Raw genomic sequence first — 21,994 nt, 5'->3', positions numbered from 1 at the left:
GGCTAGGCTGATCTTGAAGTCCTGACCTCAGGTGATCCACGTGCCTTGGCCTCCCAAAATGCTGGGATTATAGGCATGAGCCACCACACCCGGTCTGGAAACCCTAATTTATAGCTGGTTGGTCAGAAGCACAGGTCACAACCTGAGACTTGTGATTGATGTCTGAAGTGGGGGCAGTCTTGTAGGACTGAACTGTTTATGGCATCTGACCGAATGACTCTTCCTCAAAACACAAAGCTAGGGCTTTTGCATCCACTCTTCCCCGGATGGGAAGATGAGTCCCCTGATCTTTGTAGGGCTAGTTCTTCCTCATGATTCAGGTCCCAAGCTTCAAAAATCACTTCCTCAGCAAGGCCCTCCCTGAAGTTGTGTCCCCAGGCTCCATTGTATCACCCTGTTTTTTCATCAATGTAGTTATCACTTCCTATATTTTTGTTGCTTAATTGGTATGTCGTTTGTCCTATTCCTTTTTTTTTTTTTTTTTTTTTTTGAGACGGAGTCTTGCTCTGTCGCCCAGGCTGGAGTGCAGTGGCGCGATCTTGGCTCACTGCAAGCTCCGCCTCCGGGGTTCACGCCATTCTCCTGTCTCAGCCTCCGAGTGGCTGGGACTACAGGCGCCCACCACCGCGCCCGGCTAATTTTTTGTATTTTTTTAGTAGAGACGGGGTTTCACCGTGGTCTCCATCTCCTGACCTCGTGATCCGCCCGCCTTGGCCTCCCAAAGTGCTGGGATTACAGGCGTGAGCCACCACGTCCTGCCCATTTGTCCTATTCTATTTCAATGAGTACAGGGATCTTGTCTGTATCCTCCACGCCTAAAACAGTGCCTGGTGCGTATTAGGTATTCAACATATACTCATTGAATGAATGAAAGAAAGAAAGAAAGAAAGAAAGAAAGAAACCCAGGCCTGCCAGACCTCAAAGTTCAGAGAACTGTTTTCTCTGGCTGGTTCTTCATTCAGATAATATTTTCTCCTCCTGACATTTTATACAGTCTTCCGGCCCCATGAGTAAGGAACCATGTAAAGGTTCTGAGCCTTGAAACCAGACAATGTATTTCCTTGCTACCTTTCGGCTGAATCTTCTCTGTATTTAGCAACAAGTCAAAGAACACTGACCATGCGCCAGGCGCTATGCTAAGTGCTGAACACATAGAGCTGAATAAAGCACAGAACTTCCCTTGGTACAGTTATTGAGGTTTTAATAATACATAATTTGACTACATTTCTTAGATTTCGCGTCGTGACGTTTTCAGCCTCTCAAACTGCAGCGCCTACGCACAGAAGCTTCCCGAATCTCAGACCAGACACAACAAAGCAGCTCGCAGCCCTCGCCCCGCCCGCGGGCGCGGCAGCGTCAGGCCCTCGGCCCAGCCCACACCGTGGCGCCCCGCCTCGAACCCGCCTCCTGCCGCATCTCGCCTGGTCCTCGGCCCCGCCCACACGCCTCGCCCCGCCCCAAACCGCGGGGCGCTCTAGGGGCGGGGCCGACGACGGCCACTCACGTTGCCCCACTGGCCGCGTCGGCAGTGACGTAGGGTTGGCGCACTGACCCATTGCGGCTGCGGCTGCGGCTGCGACTCTGCAGTCGGACAGTCCCTTCGCCGCCGCCAGAGATTTCGGTGTCGCTGCGAAGCGTCGCGCGCGCTGCCGTATCCGGGTTCGGCCCGCAGGCGTCTTACAGCCCAGCGCCATCTTCATCGAGCGCCATGGCCGTAGCCTGCGGGCCGGGAGCGGCCGGGCACTGCTTGCTTCTCGGCCTGCATTTGTTTCTGCTCACCGCGGGCCCTGCCCTGGGCTGGAACGACCCTGGTGAGTGCTGCCGGGGCCCTCAGGCCGTTCGCTCGCCCTTTTCCGCCGCCGTCAGCCGGTGCAGGCTTCCCTGCGTTTCCGTGCGCCGTCTTCCCGGAGCCTAGGTGCCCGGATTCCCCATGTCTGGCCTGTTTGCTGTTCGTGCCCTCCCTGGTTCCGCTGCTCTTCCCAGGCGTCCTGGTAGGCGGGTAGGGATGGCTCGAGTGGGCGGGGCGGGACGGCTGGGGATCCTTAACGTCCCCTTTCTCCCTGCCCCGGACTCCCGGAATTTGCCCACCGTCTTCTTTCTCATCTCTTGAGTATGACTGGAGAGCTGGACACTCACCTGCGCATCTGCTTTGTTGTCATGGCTGTGTGATTGTGTGATGTCATCGTGGCCGGCTGTTGTCATGGCTGCCTGTTGCTATCGCCGGCCCTTGCCTGCCACTCTCAGTCTCTGAGTCACTCTTAGTGGACAGGGCTGCAGACCTCGCAGGTCTGTTAGCAGAATCGCAGATTGCACTCTTTTTTTTTTTTTTTTGAGTCGGAGTCTCACACGGTCGCCCCGGCTGGAGTGCAATGGCGTGTCCTCGGCTCACTGCAGCCTCCGCCTCCCAGTTTCAAGAGAGTCTCCTGCCTCAGCCTCACCAGTACCTGGAATTACAGGTGCCCGCCACCATGCCCGGCTAATTTTTTGTATTTTTAGTAGAGACGGGGTTTCACTATATAGGCCAGACTGGTCTCGACCCCTGACCTCGTGATCCACCCGCCTCGTCCTCCCAAAGTGCTGGGATTACAGGCGTGAGCCACCGCGTTTTTATGAGAACCCCTGCCTGTTATTCTGAAGGTTGCAGTGAAGTCAGTCGCGCGGCACCAGCTCTTCCCATTGGCTTTCACCGTAGAGAAGAATTTAAAAAATAATTTTCTGTCTCTCTCTCTTTTTTTTTTTTTTTTGGTGGTGGCACATGCTCAGTGGATTCCAGGGAAGAGGTTCTTTTATGTCAGTACGGTATTAAAATTGTCTAAAGAATTTTCATGGAATCAGTAATATTCCGTGCAATTAATACGTGTATGTCTATATACTTAGATACAGATTTTGACTTTTTTCATTTAATAAATGACGCATGCTGTTACATTGTACTTTTGTAAAAAAAAAAAAAAGACATTTTTGGTTCGCGGAGTAAAGATGGCATGGAAAGCATATTGCCTTTGTGATTTGGTGATTGGAAATGCCTGCATTGTCGAATTTAAGCAACAGGTTTATTTCTGTAATAGCCTATTTTATTTTTACATGCTGAAGTGACAGAGAAGGTGCTATTTGCAAGCACATCACGTTGAGTAGTCACTTGATGTGGACGTTTTATTATCAAAAAATAAAAAGCCACTTTGTATTTAAATGTCTGTATGTTTTTCTTTTGTATTTCTAGAAAGTTGTATATGAGTGGGAGACTTGATCAGAATTACAGTTGAGAACCTAGAATGAAACATTAATTTGTTGAATTTTGAATCAGTTCGTAAATAAATTTAAAAAGGAAGTTTACAGTTGAGTCAGAAGAACTATAAAAACTATAAAAGAAGAACCAGATTTAAAGATGAACCACTTCCTCGTTTTATCTACGCTGTAAAACTATTGTTCTGGAACACAAAGCACCACAGTATTTTGCAGAGTAAACTCAATTGTTTTATGTAAATTCTACCTCAAAGTTTACTTTGAGGAACTTTTTTATGAAGGTACTTCATTGGCATACTTTTTATTAAGTCTTTTAGTAAGGCATTTTTTTTTTTTTTTTTTTTTTTGAGACGGAGTCTCGCTCTGTCGCCCAGGCTGGAGTGCAGTGGCCGGATCTCAGCTCACGGCAAGCTCCGCCTCCTGGGTTCACGCCATTCTCCTGCCTCAGCCTCCCGAGTAGCTGGGACTACAGGCGCCCGCCACCTCGCCCAGCTAGTTTTTTGTATTTTTTAGTAGAGACGGGGTTTCACCATGTTAGCCAGGATGGTCTCGATCTCCTGACCTTGTGATCCACCCGTCTCGGCCTCCCAAAGTGCTGGGATTACAGACTTGAGCCACGGCGCCCGGCCTAGTAAAGCATTAATCAGCTCCCTAATTTATCTTTTGTTTGACTTGGATGCCCTTTAGCTCACGTTGAGCAGTAATTTGTCTGGAAAAATAAATTAGCACCGTTCTAAAGAGATTACCAAAGAATTTTCAAAATTCCTTATTGAATGTAGTCTTATGTTAAGTTACTCTTCAGGGTATTGGGGATATAGCAGTGAACAAAACAGTGTCTTGCCTCCAAGGACTTTACCTCTATTGGAGAGAAATAGCAATAAACAGATAAACATGTAAATAGCATGCTATATTGTGAAAATTGGTATGCACCGTGTATTATAAACAGGGTGAGGAGGACATGTTGTGCGGGCGGAAGTGGAGACTTAAAAAACGTACATTGGTCAGGGAAGTCACTGTTAGGGTGACATTTGACTGGAAACCTAAAGTGGGGAGGAGGAGTAAATGACCTGAAATTACTTACATCTTTAAAGGGTCATTTGGGCTGCTCTGTGGAAAACGGACCGAAGAGGGTAGGAGGGAAGCAGGTAAACCAGTGAATTAATATATATTGGTATCTATTTTAATATTGTACAGTAAGTTCTTAGAGTGGTGACCGCTTGGACCAGGGGAGGAGCAGTGGAGTTGGTTAGAGTAGCTGGATTCTCTTGTCACCTGTTTGGAAGGTGGAGCTAACATGATCTTCTGAAGGATTAGATGTAGGAGTGAGAGGAGAGAAGATGAGGAGAAATCCAAGGTTTTTGGCTTGAGCAACTAGAAGTATGGATGTGGAAGAATGTGGGATGATCAGGTTTAGGAGAGTTTGGTTTTGTTTATCTTGTTTGAGACCTGCCATGGATTTTGATTTATGAGTCTGGAGTTCAGGGAGCTCCTGTGTCCCTTGACTGATGTAAATAGTGGGGCGTGGGTATTAGAATTTTGTTCTTGGACCTTAAGAATCTCTAGGGAAGAAAGATGCTATAGGATTATGGTAATGCTATTCCATCTTAAAACTTTGAGTAATGTTTATCATACCTGATCACCTGTTATGCTTCAAGTACTCTGCCAGATAATAAATTACATCTAAGCTTCACAACAAATTTCAAGGTTGATAGCATTTTAATTTTGTAGGTAAGGAAACTTCTACACAGGTAAATTAAGTGCCTTGGCCAAAGTCATAGCCAGTTAGTGACACCAACTTAGCTCAGTGTTCTTTGCATTATTGCAACTCTGTTACAATAAATTCAATTTATTATTTCTGTTATTTAGTTGATTAATACAGTCTGATTTTTCTAAACCATTGAACATTTTCATTGTTTTATTTTTTATTTATGAGGAGGTAGTAGTTTGTGTTTAATGTAGCATAGTTTATTTTAACATAGTTTTTGGAAATTTTAGATCCTTAGCCCATGTGGAATTAAGTTTTTATATAGCTTTAGGTGAATTTTCTTGTGGCTGCATAGTCAATTATGCCAGTGCTACTTATTAATTAAAGAAGACATCTTTTATCCACTAAATTAAAAAGACCACTTCATCTTACCAAATTCACACATGTATCTCAATTTGTTTCTGATCTTTCTTTTGTTTCACAATTTCCTTGTCTCTGTTCCAATTCCCTACTATTTTGATTATAATTTTTTTTTTTTTTTTGAGATGGAGTTTCACTCATGTCTCCCAGGCTGGAGTGCAGTGGCAGCAATCTCGGCTCACTGCAACCTCTGCCTCCTGGATTCAAGTGATTCTCCTGCTTCAGCCTCCCAAGTAGCTGGGACTACAGGCGTGTGCCACCACGTCCAGCTAATTTTTGTAGACGGGGTTTCACCATATTGGCCAGGCTGATCTCGAACTCCTGACCTCAGGTGATCTGCCCTCCTTGACCTCCCAAAGTGTTGGGATTACAGGCATGCACCACCATGCCCGACCGATTATAATAATTTTATAGTAACCTTTACTATCTGGTAAGCTATGTGTTCTTTTTTTTTAAAAAAAAATTGTTCACAGGACCTTTAACATAATTTCTTTCCCCCAAAAACCCTAGTGGGTTCCTGGTTAGAAGTATATTTAGGTCTCTTTATATATATATTTTCTTACATAGATAGGGTATTGACCTTAAGTTTATTGGATTGATTAGATTCATATTAAATACTTGTGGGAAATACATCATAGGATATGTTGTAACGTCAGTGTGTTCTACCATTAGCAAAGCGATGGTTGGCAAACCCAGCCAGACTTTTTCCTTTAGAGTTTTTGAATACATTTCTCCATTTTCTTTTTCTATCCTGTTGAGATATCTGAAGCTTTTCTAAGTCTTATCTTTTCTATATGGCTTGTTTTCCCCCTATTCTTCTGGCAATTAGTAGAATCTTTTTTTGTCTATGGTGTTCTAAAATTCACTTTTTGTGTGCCTCTGTGTGGTCTGTTTCTCAGGCCTGGGTTTTTGTTGGGCCCTTTCAGTATGACAACTCAAGTCCTTCAGTGTGGGAGTTTTTCTTGAATTACAGCCTGGAGTTTGTCTAATCAGATTCCTTTGTTCATTCTTTCTGAAACCGTTGTTGGATTTTTGGACTTTCTGAACTGGTCCTGAACTGGTAATTTTCTTTTTTTTTTTTCTCTCCTACTGTCTGTTTTCTTTTCTTTTCTTTTCTTTTTCTGAGACGGAGTCTAACTTTGTCCCCCAGGCTGGAGTGCAGTGACGCCATCTCGGCTCACTGCAACCTCTGCTTCCTGGGTTCAAGCAATTCTCCTGCCTCAGCCTCCCGAGTAGCTGGGATTACAGGTGCCCGCCACCACACCTGACTAATTTTTGTATTTTTAATAGAGACGAGGTTTTACCATGTTGGCCAGGCTGGTCTCGAACTCCTGACCTTGTGATCCGCCCATCTCGGCCACCCAAAGTGCTGGGATTACATGCATGAGCCACCGTGCCTGGCCTTTCTCTCCTACTTTCTTGTCTTTTTGCTCTACCTTCTTTTTTCTTTTTCTTTTCTTTTCTTTTTTTTTTCAGATGGAGCCTTGCTCTGTCGCCAGGCTGGAGTGCAGTGGCACGATCTCGGCTCACTGCAACCTCTGCCTCCTGGGTTCAAGCAATTCTCCTGCCTCAGCCCCCCGGAGTAGCTGGGACTACAGGCACATGCCACCAGCTAATGTTTGTATTTTTAGTAGAGCCAGGGTTTCACCATGTTGGCCAGGATGGTCTCGATCTCTTGACCTCGTGATCCGCCTGCCTCAGCCTCCCAAAGTGCTAGGATTACAGGCATGAGCCACCGCGTACGGTGTCTTTTTGCTCTACTTGCTAGAAGATTTTCTTTAAGCTTTACTTTCTAGAAGATTTTCTTCTGACAGTTCTGTTATATGTATGTATGTATGTATTTATTTCTGTTTTGAGACAGGGTCTCACTCTATCACCCAGGCTGGAGTGCATGGCTCATTGCAGCCTCGACTTCCCCGGGCTCAGGTGATTCTCTCACATCAGCCTCCTGAGTAGCTGGGACTGCAGGTGTGTGCCACCACACCTGGCTAATGTTATAATTTTTTTTGTAGACACAGGGTTTTGCCATGTTGCTTAGGCTGATCTTAAACTCTTGGGCACTGCTGATCTGCCTGCCTTGGCCTCCCAAAGTGCTGGGATTACAGGCATGAGCCACTGCACCTGGCAGTTTTGTTGTTTTTAATCTTAGCTGTCCTGTTTTTAATTTCCAAAAGCTCTTGTTTTTTCTCTGAATATTCCTTTTAAAAATGATTGTTTTATTAATGCAGTCTTTTTCTCTTAGCTCTCTGAGGATATTACAGTGTTTTTAAAAAAGTTTTCTTCTTCTGCATGGTCTCATTTTTCCTCCTGCTTCCTTTTGTTGTTGTTCTGTTCTGTCCTGGTTGCTGTATTTCATGTTAGGGGCTGTTTTGTCTGTTTAATGTTACTGTAACACAATACCACAGACTGGGAAATTTATTAAAAAACTACATTCATTTCTCACAGTTCTGGAGGCTGAGAAATTCAATATTAAGGTGCTGGCATCTGGTGAGGGCCTTCTTGCTGTGTCATGCCATGATGGAAGGCAGAAAAGGGAGAGAGTGAGAGAGGGGAAAAGGGCCTAACTTATCCTTTTATCAGGAGTCCACTCCTGCGATAACCCAGTCCTGCAAGAGTAGCATTAATCTATTCATGAGGGCAGAGCTCGCTTAAAGGTTCCATCTTTCAACACGGTTGCATTGGGGATTAACGTGAACTTTGGGGGACACATTCAAACCACAGCAGGGACTTTCATCATGTTTTTAGTAATCCTTGGCTCCCTGCTCACGGTTAACCCTGGGGAACCAAAAAGCTCATTGGAAGCTATCAGTGTGCCGTTGCAGTTTTGATTTTGAACTTCACAACAGGGTGACCTAGGTTGCTCTTTTTTTGGAGGAAGTTCCTGATGTCACTGTATTTAGGTACTTCTTCTTGGTTAGATTACCAAGGGAATAGTCATCCAGTCTCCCACAGAGGACGAGGGGATGGCTGTTAGCATTTTGTGCGCCATGTGGGAAAGGAGAACTGTGCTTTCAGCTGTCAGAGTGCACACAGTCACTTGGGTTCCCTGTTTGGTTGTTTTTGTACCCTTGCCTTCTACTATGCCAGATGGTCCCCAATGCAAATCTCTTCAGTTTTATCCTCTCCAGAGAATACATATCCAGACAGTTTCCTTAGTGGGGAAGAGGGAGTTAGAACAGTGTGGAGTTGGGGAGAGGATCTGGGATATGGCTTCTTCTCAAGTAGCTTTCACCCTGTAGTGTGTATTTCAGGCATCTCTCATTCCAGAGCTGCCATTTCCCATTTTTTGTTTTGCTTTTTTTTTTTTTTTTTTTTTTGGGATTCTGTTATGTACATCAGGTTGATTCTCAGTTTCCCCCCTTTGCTGTTATGGCATTTGACTTTCACTTAGGTCTAGTCACCTACCATTAGTCTATTTGCTTTCTCCTTCCAAAATTCTGCTGTCATCTCCTCTTTGGTTTTACCTGACCACAGTCATTCACATCATTAAAACAATGTATTTATTATAGTTTTAGTAGAATTTTGGGAGGCTGCAAATTCTGCTAATTTGACAGGTTGAATATAGGGAATTGGGTACTCACAAAATGATAGAAAGTGATGCCTATTACATCTGCCACACTGAAAAATAGGTTGCTCATGTCAAGCCTCTTGACAGCCAGGAAGCTGATTAGAGGATACTATCAGTTCGAAAACCCACGGTCTCCATGCCTGTGTTTGCTAGCTGAAGGACAGAGCACGGTATAAGTCTAGGGTCTGCTTTCCGGATTTTGCTCTAGTCCCTCTGGTTGGCAGAACTGAAATTGCTTTTGGCAACTACAGCGGCAAGAGGTTTGGGATTCCTTTTGCTTTGCAGGAAGGCACACCTGTTTGAGGATGAAGTGGATCTTGACTGAGCCAATCCACAGCATCTTCCATCAATAATCCACAACATGATAAATAGGAAGATTTTGTCCTTATTTTGCAATAATGCGTAGAAATTCATTTTTTTTTTTTTCGAGATGGAGTTTCATTCTTGTTGCCCAGGCTAGGGTGCAATGGTGTGATCTTGGCTCACTGCAACCTCCTCCTCCCAGGTTCAAGCAATTCTCCCGGCTCAGCCTCCCAAGTAGTTGGGATTACAGGCATGCACCACCACTCCCAGCTAATTTTGTCTTTTTAGTAGAGATGGAGTTTTGCCGTGTTGACCAGGCTGGTCTCGAACTCCTGACCTCAGGTGATCCATCTACCTCAGCCTCCCAAAGTGCTGGGATTATAGGTGTGAGCCACCTAGAAATTCATTTTTGTACATGAATGCCAGACATAATTTTATTGTTTTGACTCCTCCTTTCAAAGTCTCTTGTCAGTATGTTTTAAATTTTTTAGTTTGTGAAATAGTTTAAATAGTTTTGATTTTTAAAATTGTGAAATATCTAAAGTATTTAAACATACAGAAGTGTACAGTGAACATACATGTAGTCATCACCTAGTTTTATTGAATTATCACATTGTACCATATTTGCTACAAATCCCCCACTCCCAGTAATAAAACATTAGGAATAGAGATAAAATCTCTTTCCTTTCTCTCTCCGTAGACTAGATACTTACTTGAATTTGGTGTTTATTCCTTCCCATATGTGTTTTCATGTTGTTGTTATATACATATATAGACATTAACAGTACGTAGTATCGTTTCACCTTTTTTAAAGGTTTATGTAAAGCTATCATACAAAACATTCTGCAACTTGTATTTTGTTTAAAATGTTTTTGCCGTTTATCTAGTTTGATACATGAATTCTAGGTCACTCATTTTAACCGCTGTGGAATATTCCACTGTAATAGATCAGAATATATTAATCTCTTTACCTGTTGATGGACATTTAAATCATTAAATGTGCTTCAGGAACATGCTTGTATTTTTGCCTTTTTAATTAACCACTGTTATTATTACACAGTAGTACAATGTTTCAGGTTAGTGAACTTTTTGTTCTTTTGATTTAGCAAAAATGATGTACAACTTGTGCTGTAGAAGCATCTGGCCTGAAATGCAGGGAGATCTTAAAAGTGTGACCTGAATTTTGTGCAGAAGGCCTGAATGTTGTTGGGATAGCTTTGAGAGGTGGATTCATCCTCTCTCAGCCATTCTCAGAAGGCGAGAAAGGCATTTCCTATGACGAGAGTTTTGTTAGGATGAACCTTTCTTTCTCTGACGTGATATTTACTTTGTGTTCCTCTGTTTTCTTGCTATTTCAGACAGAATGTTGCTGCGGGACGTAAAAGCTCTTACCCTCCACTATGACCGCTATACCACCTCCCGCAGGCTGGATCCCATCCCACAGCTGAAATGTGTTGGAGGCACAGCTGGTTGTGATTCTTATACCCCAAAAGTCATACAGTGTCAGAACAAAGGCTGGGATGGGTATGATGTACAGGTAATATCCACTACAGTGATGGCAGTCTAAATGGGGGTTTTTATTCAGTAAATGGTTTATTGGGACATTATTCAGTATTTTGAGGGAGCACATACAGAAATCTCAGATCAGCCTAAAATATGTAAGTAAATCAGTCACTCTTCCTGTGGAAGAAATGGCCTCCAAAAGAAATGCACCGATTTTAAAGCCTGAAAATACTTATTATTTTTTTTTTTTTTGAGACGGAGTCTTGCTCTGTAGCCCAGGCTGGAGTGCAGTGGCCGGATCTCAGCTCACTGCAAGCTCCGCCTCCCGGGTTCACGCCATTCTCCGGCCTCAGCCTCCCGAGTATCTGGGACTACAGGCGCTGCCACCTCGCCTGGCTATTTTTTGTATTTCTTAGTAGAGACGGGGTTTCACCGTGTTAGCCAGGATGGTCTCGATCTCCTGACCTCGTGATCCGCCCATCTCGGCCTCCCAAAGTGCTGGGATTACAGGCTTGAGCTACCGCGCCCGGCCTGAAAATACTTATTGTAGTTTTTGTACCATGACCTCCTTCTAAGATACTTGTAAATTTTCACAACTTTTTATATACTTGAGGGTGAGGGATAGGAGATCTCTTGTGGTTGTCATTTTCCTGTCATTCCTCAAAGAATACCAACCTACCCTTAAGACAAAATTGAGATAATTAGGAATTATAGATCGTAAATAGTAGGGGTTCATATATCTCTATTGTGCTTCTAGCACTTGATTTTAAAATTATCTTATAACTGAGGGTGGTTACTTTTGAATGGAAGCATTTCAGCAGGTTTCATTTATTGTCTTTGGGACACTGGTATTTTGTATACGAGCAGAGCATCTCCTTGAAGTTCCAAAACTGAGTATGCTTTAAATATAGATTTTGTTAAATGAATTCAGTTTAAATCACTAGTTACGTATTTCTACTTTGTATGCTGACTGCTTTCAAAAGGGATTTAAGACGACAGGTCACAAGGCAAGAAACTTGTGTTGACAATTTCCCCTCTCCATCAGAATGATATTCTTGTTTGATACAACCTTTATGCATAGTCTTTGCAATTCAGAGAGAAAGTTGATGTGTACTGGGAGATACTTACTTCACAATATTTTCCCCCAGTACTGCTAAGTTGAATCATAGAATCCTCTGGGTTATAGCGGAAGTCTCACTCCCACTTGACTTATGACTTTTACAGTCTTGATGGGAAAAAAAGGCAGTAATGGTGATGTCATTCATTAAATATGTATTAATTGCAATATACAAAAATGGATAAGGTAGAATGAAGAAGCTCTCTTAGTAGTAGAGGAGGTAAGACAAGTACTCAGATTACATGTAGGTCCCAACACAACATTATAAAGTCATGTCTGGTTGGAGTCATTGGGATTTAAAGGATGAGGTATTTGTGCTGTGTTAGGAAGGAATGATAACATTTTTAGAGAGGAAAAGGCTAGAGAAGGGAATAGCATGAGCAAAGGAGTGTTGAGCATATCATACATTGGCTTATGTTTAGTAGCTGGAGAGAGGCCATTTAGTAGCAGGAGAGAAACTCCTTCTATTCCAAGAGTTGAAATTTAAGTACAGTACTTAGAAGCTACTTATAGTACGCATGATTAAGGAAGTGGTAGTTAACATGAAATACCAATATAAGGTTAGCTTGTTTTACTTACCTAAGTCAGCAAACTTATAAATCTTCCTCCAAATAAAATTATTTTAAAAACAGTGTAGTAACAGCAACAGCAACAAAAGAAAAACTGCACCTTATCCAAATTAAAAACTTTTGACTGTCAAAGGACATCATCAAGAAAGTGAAAAGACAGCCTACAGAATGGGAGGAAGCTTAGTGAATCATAGTTTGTGAGGGACGTGTATTAAGAATATAAAGTAACTCTTACAACTCAATAAAGGCCGGGCGCGGTGGCTCACGCCTGTAATCCCAGCACTTTGGGAGGCTGAGGTGGGCGGATCACGAGGTCAGGAGATCGAGACCATCCCATCCCGGCTCACACAGTGAAACCCCATCTCTACTAAAAATGCAAAAAACTAGCCGGGTGTGATGGCAGGCGCCTGTAGTCCCAGCTACTCGGGAGGCTGAGGCAGGAGAATGGCGTGAACCTGGGAGGCGGAGCTTGCAGTGAGCCGAGATTGCGCCACTGTACTCCAGCCTGGGTGACAGAGCGAGACTCCGTCTCAAAAAAAAAAAAAAAAAAGAAAACAACCAAGTTAAAAATGGCAGAGTGTCTGAATAGACATTTCTGCAAGGAAGATACATAAGTAACAAATAAACCACATGAAAAATGTTCCTTATTAGCCATTGGAGAAATGCAAATCAAAGCCACAGTAAGATACCATTTCACACTCAGTAGGATGGGTATAATAAAAAAGATAACAAGGCTGGTGAGGATGTGGAGAAAGTGAAACCCTTATACACTGCTGTTGGGAATGTAAAATGGTCCAGCTGCTTTGGAAAATTGTCCTTTCCTCAAAAGTTTAAACATAGAGTTACCATTGTATGCCTCAGTCATTCCACTCCAAGGTGTACACCCAAGAGAATTGAAAACACATGTCCACACAAAAATTTGCATACAAATGTACATAGCAGCATTATTCATAATAGCCAAAAAGTAGAAACAATTCAAATGTCCATTACTAATGAATGATAAATAAAATGTGCTATATCTATGCAAAGAAATATTATGTAGTGTATGTACCAATACATGCTACAGCGTGGATGAATCTTGAAAATGTTATGCTAAGTGAAAGAAGCCAGTCACAAAAGACCACATATTGTATTATTACATTCCTGTGAACTGTCCAGTTAGGGAAATCCATATAGACAGAAAGTTGGTTGGGAGGGGTGCAGAGGGCAGAATGGAGAGTGACTGTTAATGGGTACAAGATTTCTTTGGGGTGACGAAAATATTCTAAAATTGATTGTGGTGATGGTAGCACAACTGTGAATATACTAAAAACCATTGAAATGGGTGAATTGTATGGTATGTGTGAATTATATTTCAATAAGGCTGTTATAAATGAAATAAAATAGTGTGTCTGAAGTTTGAAAGAGGAAAATCATTTGTACAAAAATTTGCAGAAGGGCAGCAGAACCAATTAAATCTACTTTAGCTTGTATCTTTTCTTTTTCTTTCTTTGAGACGGAGTCTCCCTCTGTCGCCCAATCTGGAGTACGGTGACATGATTTTGGTTCACTGCAACCTCTGCCTCTGGGTTCAAGTCATTCTCCTGCCTCAGCCTCTATTTTTGAAGTAGCTGGGATTATAGGCATGCCCTACCACGCCCAGCTCATTTTTGTATTTTTAGTAGAGATGGGGTTTTGCCATTTTGGCCAGGCTGTTCTCAAACTCCTGACCTCAGGGGTGATCCATGCGCCTTGGCCTCCCAAAGTGCTGGGATTACAAGCATGAACCACCGCACCCAGCCTTTAGCTTGTATTTTAAGAGTTAAAGAAGCATATTGCTTTTTCACCACAAAATATAGAATGTAGACCAAACTTGGGCATATGTTTTTTTAAGGTGGACATTTTTGGGGCTAGCCTGGCTTCTTTTTGTGTTTTTCTAAATATCTTTTAAAAATACAAGAGAATTACGTAGAATTGGACCCTGGAAAGTTAGTCCATAGTTTTATAAAATTTGTGTAGAAAGGTTTTTTTCTCAGAGTGTTATGTAATATCTCTGTTGCTTTGTGTAGCTACCAGATGTTCATATATGATGCTGTTTTGAGCCTTAGCGTCTTTTAAGAAATCTGTGTTTTTAAAGAAAGCTTCTTGAACAGTGGCAAAAAGTTGACATTTTGGCAGTTTGCTTAAATTGTATAAACTATGGAATACTTAATATGTTCAGATGGATATATAACATGTATATGTAAAGAATGAAGAATAGCGATAAAGTGAATACTCGTGTATGCACTATCCAGCATAAGAAGTAGAACACAGATACCATCATTATCTTTGAAGCCCCTCATTTTCCCTGCCTTCTAGACACGAATACTTACTGTCGTGAATTTTGCGGCTCATTCCCTTGCTTCATTTTGCAATTTTATGATGGATATATAGCCCAAGTGACATTTTTTTTTTTTTTTTTTTTGAGACGGAGCCTTGCTCTATCGCCCAGGCTAGAGTGCGGTGGCACGATCTCAGCTCACTGCAACCTCCGCCTCCTGGGTTCAAGCGATTCTCCTGCCTCAGCCTCCTTAGTAGCTAGGATTATAGGCACCTGCCACTGTGCCTGGCTAATTTTTGTATTTTTAGTAGAGATGGGGTTTCACCATCTTGGCCAGGCGGGTCTCGAACTCCTAACCTCGTGATCCACCCGCCTCAGCCTCCCAAAGTGCTGAGATTACAGGTGTGAGCCACTGTGCCCGGCCCCCAAGTAACATATATTAAATGAAAAAAAGTTTGTTTCTAATAGTCTGTTTCCATTTTTCTTCACAGTGGGAATGTAAGACTGACTTAGATATTGCATACAAATTTGGAAAAACTGTGGTGAGCTGTGAAGGCTATGAGTCCTCTGAAGACCAGTATGTACTAAGAGGGTCTTGTGGCTTGGAGTACAATTTAGATTATACAGAACTTGGCCTGCAGAAACTGAAGGAGTCTGGAAAGCAGCACGGCTTTGCCTCTTTCTCTGATTATTATTATAAGTGGTACTCGGCGGATTCCTGTAACATGGGTGGATTGATTACCATCGTGGTGCTCCTTGGGATCGCCTTTGTAGTCTATAAGCTGTTCCTGAGTGATGGGCAGTATTCTCCTCCACCGTATTCTGAGTATCCTCCATTTTCCCACCGTTACCAGAGATTCACCAACTCAGCAGGACCTCCTCCCCCAGGCTTTAAGTCTGAGTTCACAGGTATGTTTCCCTCGCAGTGGCCATAAATAGGGTGGGTGTGAGGTTAGTGCATCCTGTGCTTGGTTCTGAAATAGAAAATCGTTGCATTGGGAAACCAAAGGAGGTTTGTCTTCTCATTTTGTTTTTTACTTTCAACTTCTTTTACCTCTTCTGTTCTGCTGTCTCTCAAGGTATATTGTGATCGCTATGTTAAGAATGCCTGATTGGCCAGGCACCATGGCTCACGCCTGTAATCGCAGCACTTTGGGAGGCCGGGGTGGGCAGATCACTTGAGGTCGGGAGTTTGAGGCCAGCCAAGATGGTACAATCCCATCTCTTAATAAAAATACAAAAATTAGCCAGGTGTTGTGGCGGGCACCTGTAATTCCAGCTGCTTGGGAGACTGAGGCATGAGAATCACTTGAATCTGGGAGGTGGAGGTTACAGTGAGCCAAGATCGTACCAGTGCACTCTAGCCTGAGTGACAGAGCGAGACCCTGTCTTAAAAAAAAAAAAGCCTGATTAAATTATAAGTACTCTTAATCAGAAAAACTTGATCAACTTTGCTAATAATCATTTGCCCTGACCCCGTCTCACACTATACATAAAAATTAATTCTTTAAGTAGTATAATTCTCAACATAAAAGGCAAAACAATTAAGTTTCCAGAATAAAACATAGGAGAATATTTGTTATGACCTTAGGATGGGTAAAGATTTCTTAAACAGAACATAAAAAGTACTGGCCATAAAAGAAAACATGGGTAAATTAGACTTTATTTAAATTAAGAACATCTAATCATCAAAAGGCACTATTAGGAGAGTGAAAAGGCAAGCCACAGACTGGGAAAAATTTACAAAACATATTTCCGGCATATATATGTGTCTAGAACATACAATGAACTCCCATAAATCTGAGCAACAGGCAGACAAGCCCTCCAAAGAGGACTTGAATGGCCATTTTATAATAAGAGAAGACATCTACTTCACCAGTCCCCAGCCTTTTTGGCACCAGGGACCAGTTTTGTGGAAGACAGTATTTCCATGGACTAGGGGGGTTGGGTTGGGGTGGGATGGGGCGGGGAGGGAAGGTTTTGGGATGATTCAAGCATATTATGTTTATTGTGTACTTTATTTCTGTTGTTATTACATTGTAATATATAATGAAATAATTAACAACTCACTGTAATGTAGAATCAGTGGGAGCCCTGAGCTTGTTTTCCTGCAACTAGACAGTCCCATCTGGGGGTGATGGGAGACAGTGACAGATCATCAGGCATTAGATTCTCATAAGGAGCACGCAACCTAGATTCCTCGCATGTGCAGTTCACAGTAGGGTTCGTGCTCCTATGAGAATCGAATGCTGCTGCTGATCTGACAGGAGGCCGAGCTCAGGTAGTAATGCAAGTGATGGGGAGTGGCTCTAAATACAGATGAAGCTTCAGTTGCTTGCCTGCCACTCACCTCCTGCTGTGTGGCCCAGTTCCTAACAGGCCACTGACCAGTGCTGGGGTCCCAACCCATGATCTACATGGTCAATAAAAATAAGCAAAGGTGCTTAGCATCATTAGTCTTCAGAGAAATGCAGATGAAAACCACAGGGAGATTATTTTTAGCCACCAGATAACCACCATAATGACTAATGTTAGAAAGACAAGAGTACCAAGTGTGAACAAGGATGTAGAGTGACTGGAGCTTTCATACTTTGCTGGTAGGAGTTAAAATGGTAAAACAACCCAAACATATGCCTACCCATTTCTATTCCTACATAAATACCTGGGAGAAGTGAGTGCATGATGCACCAAGAAAGATGCACAGGAGTGTTCATAGCAGTTTTGTTTATAACAGCCAAAAAATGAAGGTAGAATTTTATAGCAAGACCCTCCCCAGTCCTAAAATCTATCCCTCTCCTCCCATATCTATGGGAAATGCTCTCCTTCATTATAAACCAGTATTTTACAAATACCTTTTTGAATACAACTTGTTAATAACTTGATGCCTGAGTATTATTAATAGTTCAGTACAGATGAAATAATTGAAGTGTTATATTGGTTATATTATCTTTGCTCTTGTAGACTGTGTCATGTTTAAGTGAGGATACATAATAAATCATTTTTATTTTAAGGACCGCAGAATACTGGCCATGGTGCAACTTCTGGTTTTGGCAGTGCTTTTACAGGACAACAAGGATATGAAAATTCAGGACCAGGGTTCTGGACTGGTTTGGGAACTGGTGGAATACTAGGATATTTGTTTGGCAGCAATAGGTAAGCTTTTTGCATTTATCTCTCTTGCTCTTTAATTCAAGAGACTTCTGCTTACAATTTAACTGCATTTAGTTTCACTAAGGAAAATAAATTCTGGTGACATTAACCTATTAAATAAGATTCTCTGGGAAGGGGGAAGGTACACTATATGTGTTTCGATCAGTATTGTATATGTTATTTTCTTTCATTGTGTTTCTTCCTATGTCACCCTCATAGATATTATAAGAAAAAGACTGTTTAGTTGACATCTGAGAAAATGAGAAGGAAGGAAAGAATACAATATTTGGGGAACAGTTAGTCTGGTTTGGTAGGAGAATGATAAAAGTAAGGCTGGAAAGAGCTTGGGGCCAGATTTTGGAATATGAAATATTAATGGTAGTTTAAGCTTAGATTTTATTTGAGTACAAATTCAGAAAGGAAGAGCATTGACTCCCTGTCACTTTTCCACCATAGCAATGACCATAATAATGGCAGAAATATGAAACAGTTTTTATTTCATGTTAATTCTGATATACCAGAACATTCAGGAAAAAATACTTGATAAAGGTATTTTTTTTTCTGACAGTTTAGGAACAGTAAGGTATTTAAAAATTATAGCCACAAGAAAAAAATGCCTAACTTACTTTTATGCCTTTAAAGAGCGGCAACACCCTTCTCCGACTCGTGGTACTACCCATCCTATCCTCCCTCCTACCCTGGCACATGGAATAGAGCTTACTCACCCCTTCGTGGAGGCTTGGGCGGCTATTCGGCATGTTCAAACTCAGACACAAAAACCAGAACTGCATCAGGTAAGAGCAAAAAATACAAGTTCATTTTAACCTAGGAGTAAAGTACAGAAATAGTTTTGGAACTTTAGAAGATGATTATCTATTTAGCCACCATGGTTTTATTTGGTGTGTACCTACCAAAAATATTAACAGCACAATTAACTGAGATCTCACTTCTAAATATTCTTTAAAAATCAAATAGGGATTTGATTTGGGCTTAGCTCTACCATAGACCAAGGTTTTAACTTGAACTTTACTGTGTGCTAGCTTCCACATGTATTTAATTCTGTGATCTCTAGAGATCCTTTAAGTTCTAAACTAGACTTTTCTAAGTAGAAACTTAAACTTAAAATTCAGTAACATTCAAAAAAGATATTGAGGCATATTTTAATTTTCAAAAATATAATGTTTACTGGAATGCTGAGAGAATATTTTGTAAAAAGCAAAGATATATTAAAAAAAAGGAATAACTGGATTAAACATCAAATCTAATTGGCAGAAAATGGGAGCTGCTGGGTAAGGAGGCCATGAGAGATTGCTGTGGAGTAGATTTGTCTTTCAGGAGAAAGAAGTTATAGACAGTGATTACTTCTTGAAATTGATAGAAAAATACATTTAAATATGTTTTAAAATGTGAGTAGAATTCTCATAATGCTAGTTTGGATATACATTGATACATTCAATTAAAAGAACTGGTACTACCTCCTAAAATTGAACCTATGCATACCTAGGACATAGCAGTTTTGCTCTCAGATATATAGCGACAGAAATGCATACACTTGTATGCTGGCAGATAAGCACAAGACTGTTTATAGCATCCCTATTCATAAATGCCCAAAACTGGAAACAGCCCACATATCCATCAGCAGTAAAATGGATGAATAAATTGAGTTATGTTTGCTGTATTGCAGTGGGTTACTGTGCAACTAAGAAAATAAGCAGTTATGTGCAATAACATGGATAGATCTACCAAATATAAAGAAGCCAGACACAAAAGAATATATACACTATGATGATAGCAGTTATATTTTATAAAATACACATGCAAAAACAGGCAAAACTGATCTGTGGTATTAGAGTATGAGATAGTGCGTACTTCTGGGGAGAAAAAAAGGAGTTGGGAGAATATATAAAAATATGACTAGGTAAGGCCAGGCGTGGTGGCTCACACCTATAATTCCAGCACTTTGGGAGGCTGAGGGGTGGATCACCTGAGGTCAGGAGTTTGAGACATCAGCCTGCCCAACAGGGTGAAATCCTGTCTCTGCTAAAAATACAAAAATTAGCTGGGTGTGGTGGCGCATGCCTGTAATCTCAGCTACTTGGGAGACTGAGGCAGGAGAATCACTTGAACCTGGGAGGCAGAGGTTGCAGTGAGCCGAGATTGCGCCATTGCACTCCAGCCTGGGCAACAAGAGGAAAACTGTCTCAAAAAAAAAATATATATATATATATATGTGTGTGTGTGTGTGTATAAAAATATATATAAAATGTATATAAATAACTATATAAAAAATATATATAAATGAGTTTTCTTCTCTCATGATGTCTTAATATATATGGCTAGGTAAGACATGACAGAAGAAAACTCATTTATATATATTTTTTATATATCTATATTATATATGACAGAAGAAAACTCATATATTATATAGATATATAAAATATATATATATATGGCTAGGTAAGACATCATGACAGAAGAAAACTCCTTCTCAGTGGAAAGAAGACTTGCAAAAAATCATGACTATCAACTAGAAATGTATGGGAATTATATGAAAGAAAATCATAAAAACCAAATAATCTAAACCTAAAAATAATGGAGAGACTTTCCAGATAGGAAGACTTGTCATCCTGTAGCCTGTGTGTCGTGGGCATGGTGTCTAAATAATGCTTAACCATCTGAAGTCCTCCCCACATTACGTCTCTTACCACTGGAGTTGTGAGAAGTAGCAGGGCATGGCTTATGCGCCACTGGCCTCTGTCTTTTTGGCTTAGACTTTGAGTATTGCCTGTACCATGGTGGCTCCACTATAGAATGCATCTTCTTTTTTGGGGTCCTAACTGTCATTCCCAGCAACCATGTGCGAGTGTAGTAGGCTCAATGATTGGGAAGGTTGCTGTGGGAGGCGATGCACTGTCCTGCTCAGCCCAGTTCCACCTAGTGGCTCACTCTTTCCTTTCCTCCTATCTCATTCATTTGCTAACAATAAACATGTATGACTTGTAATTTTATAAGCAATTCTAATGCATTTTTAAAAACTAATGTAAATTTTACCCCTCTCATTCTAGGATATGGTGGTACCAGGAGACGATAAAGTAGAAAGTTGGAGTCAAACATTGGATGCAGAAATTTTGGATTTTTCGTCACTTTCTCTTTAGAAAAAGTGCTACCTGTTAACAATTGGGAAAGGGGGATATTCAAAAGTTCTGTGGTGTTTTGTCCTGTATAGCTTTTTGTATTCTATTATTTGAGGCTAAAAGTTGTGTGACAAAATACTTATGTGTTGTATGTCAGTGTAACATGCAGATGTATATTGCAGTTTTTGAAAGTGATCATTACTGTGGAATGCTAAAAATACATTAATTTCTAAAACCTGTGATGCCCTAGGAAGCATTAAGAATGAAGGTGTTGTACTAATAGAAACTAAGTACAGAAAATTTCAGTCTTAGGTGGTTGTAGCTGATGAGTAATTACCTCATAGAGACTTTAATATTCTATTTGATATTATATTATTTGATGTTTGCTGTTCTTCAAACATTTAAATCAGGCTTTGGACTAATTATGCTAATTTGTGAGTTCTGATCACTTTTGAGCTCTGAAACTTTGAATCATTCAGTGGTGGTGATGGCCTTCTGGTAAGTGAGTATTACCTTCTGTAGGAAAAGGTAGAAAATAAGCTCTAGAAGGTTGTTGTGAATGACTGTGTGCTGGCAGAAATGCTTGAAACCTCTATATTCAGTTCATAAGAAGTAAAGGTCAAATTTTTCAAAAAAAGTCTTTTAATAACAAAAGCATGCAGTTCTCTGTGGAATCTCAAATATTGTTGTAATAGTCTGTTTCAATCTTAAAAATAATAAAAACAAGGAGTTTAGTCTCATTCTTTCTATTAGCCTAGGCACAAATAAATGTTACTTTAAAAAAAAAAAACAACCCATTTTCCCAAAGGGGAAAGTTCATGCAGAAGTTCTGTCTCCCTAAACAATAATTTTATGTGGTAGTCATACCTTAGTCTTTTGGTAAATGTTTTCAAAAAGCAATTTAGAAATGGTCTGGAAGCCTCTGCCAAAAAATAGCTTTTTAAAAAAATAATTAAATCTCCAAGCATCCCAACCCATCAGAGATT

The 21,994-nt window shown here is 41.1% G+C and overlaps 1 protein-coding gene across 2 annotated transcripts; it reads left to right on the top strand.

The window, feature by feature from the left end:
* The first annotated feature begins 1,583 nt into the window (after window positions 1–1,583).
* SARAF (store-operated calcium entry associated regulatory factor) lies at window positions 1,584–21,748 on the top strand. 2 transcript variants are annotated; one of them, XM_045398092.3, is made up of 6 exons: window positions 1,584–1,811; window positions 10,595–10,773; window positions 15,216–15,633; window positions 17,736–17,877; window positions 18,517–18,668; window positions 20,940–21,748. In XM_045398092.3, the coding sequence occupies exons 1-6, from the start codon at window positions 1,709–1,711 to the stop codon at window positions 20,963–20,965; spliced, it is 1,020 nt and encodes a 339-aa protein (XP_045254027.2). In that variant the 5' UTR covers window positions 1,584–1,708; the 3' UTR covers window positions 20,966–21,748. The 2 variants fall into 2 exon arrangements, with proteins under 2 accessions (XP_045254027.2, XP_065375107.1); XM_065519035.2 differs by lacking the exon at window positions 10,595–10,773.
* The last annotated feature ends 246 nt before the right edge of the window (window positions 21,749–21,994 follow it).

Source organism: Macaca fascicularis, chromosome 8, assembly GCF_037993035.2.
Source record: "Macaca fascicularis isolate 582-1 chromosome 8, T2T-MFA8v1.1".
NCBI lineage: Eukaryota > Metazoa > Chordata > Mammalia > Primates > Cercopithecidae > Macaca > Macaca fascicularis.
Note: the sequence above shows the minus strand (reverse complement) of the source record. Positions and strands in the feature narration are given on the sequence as shown.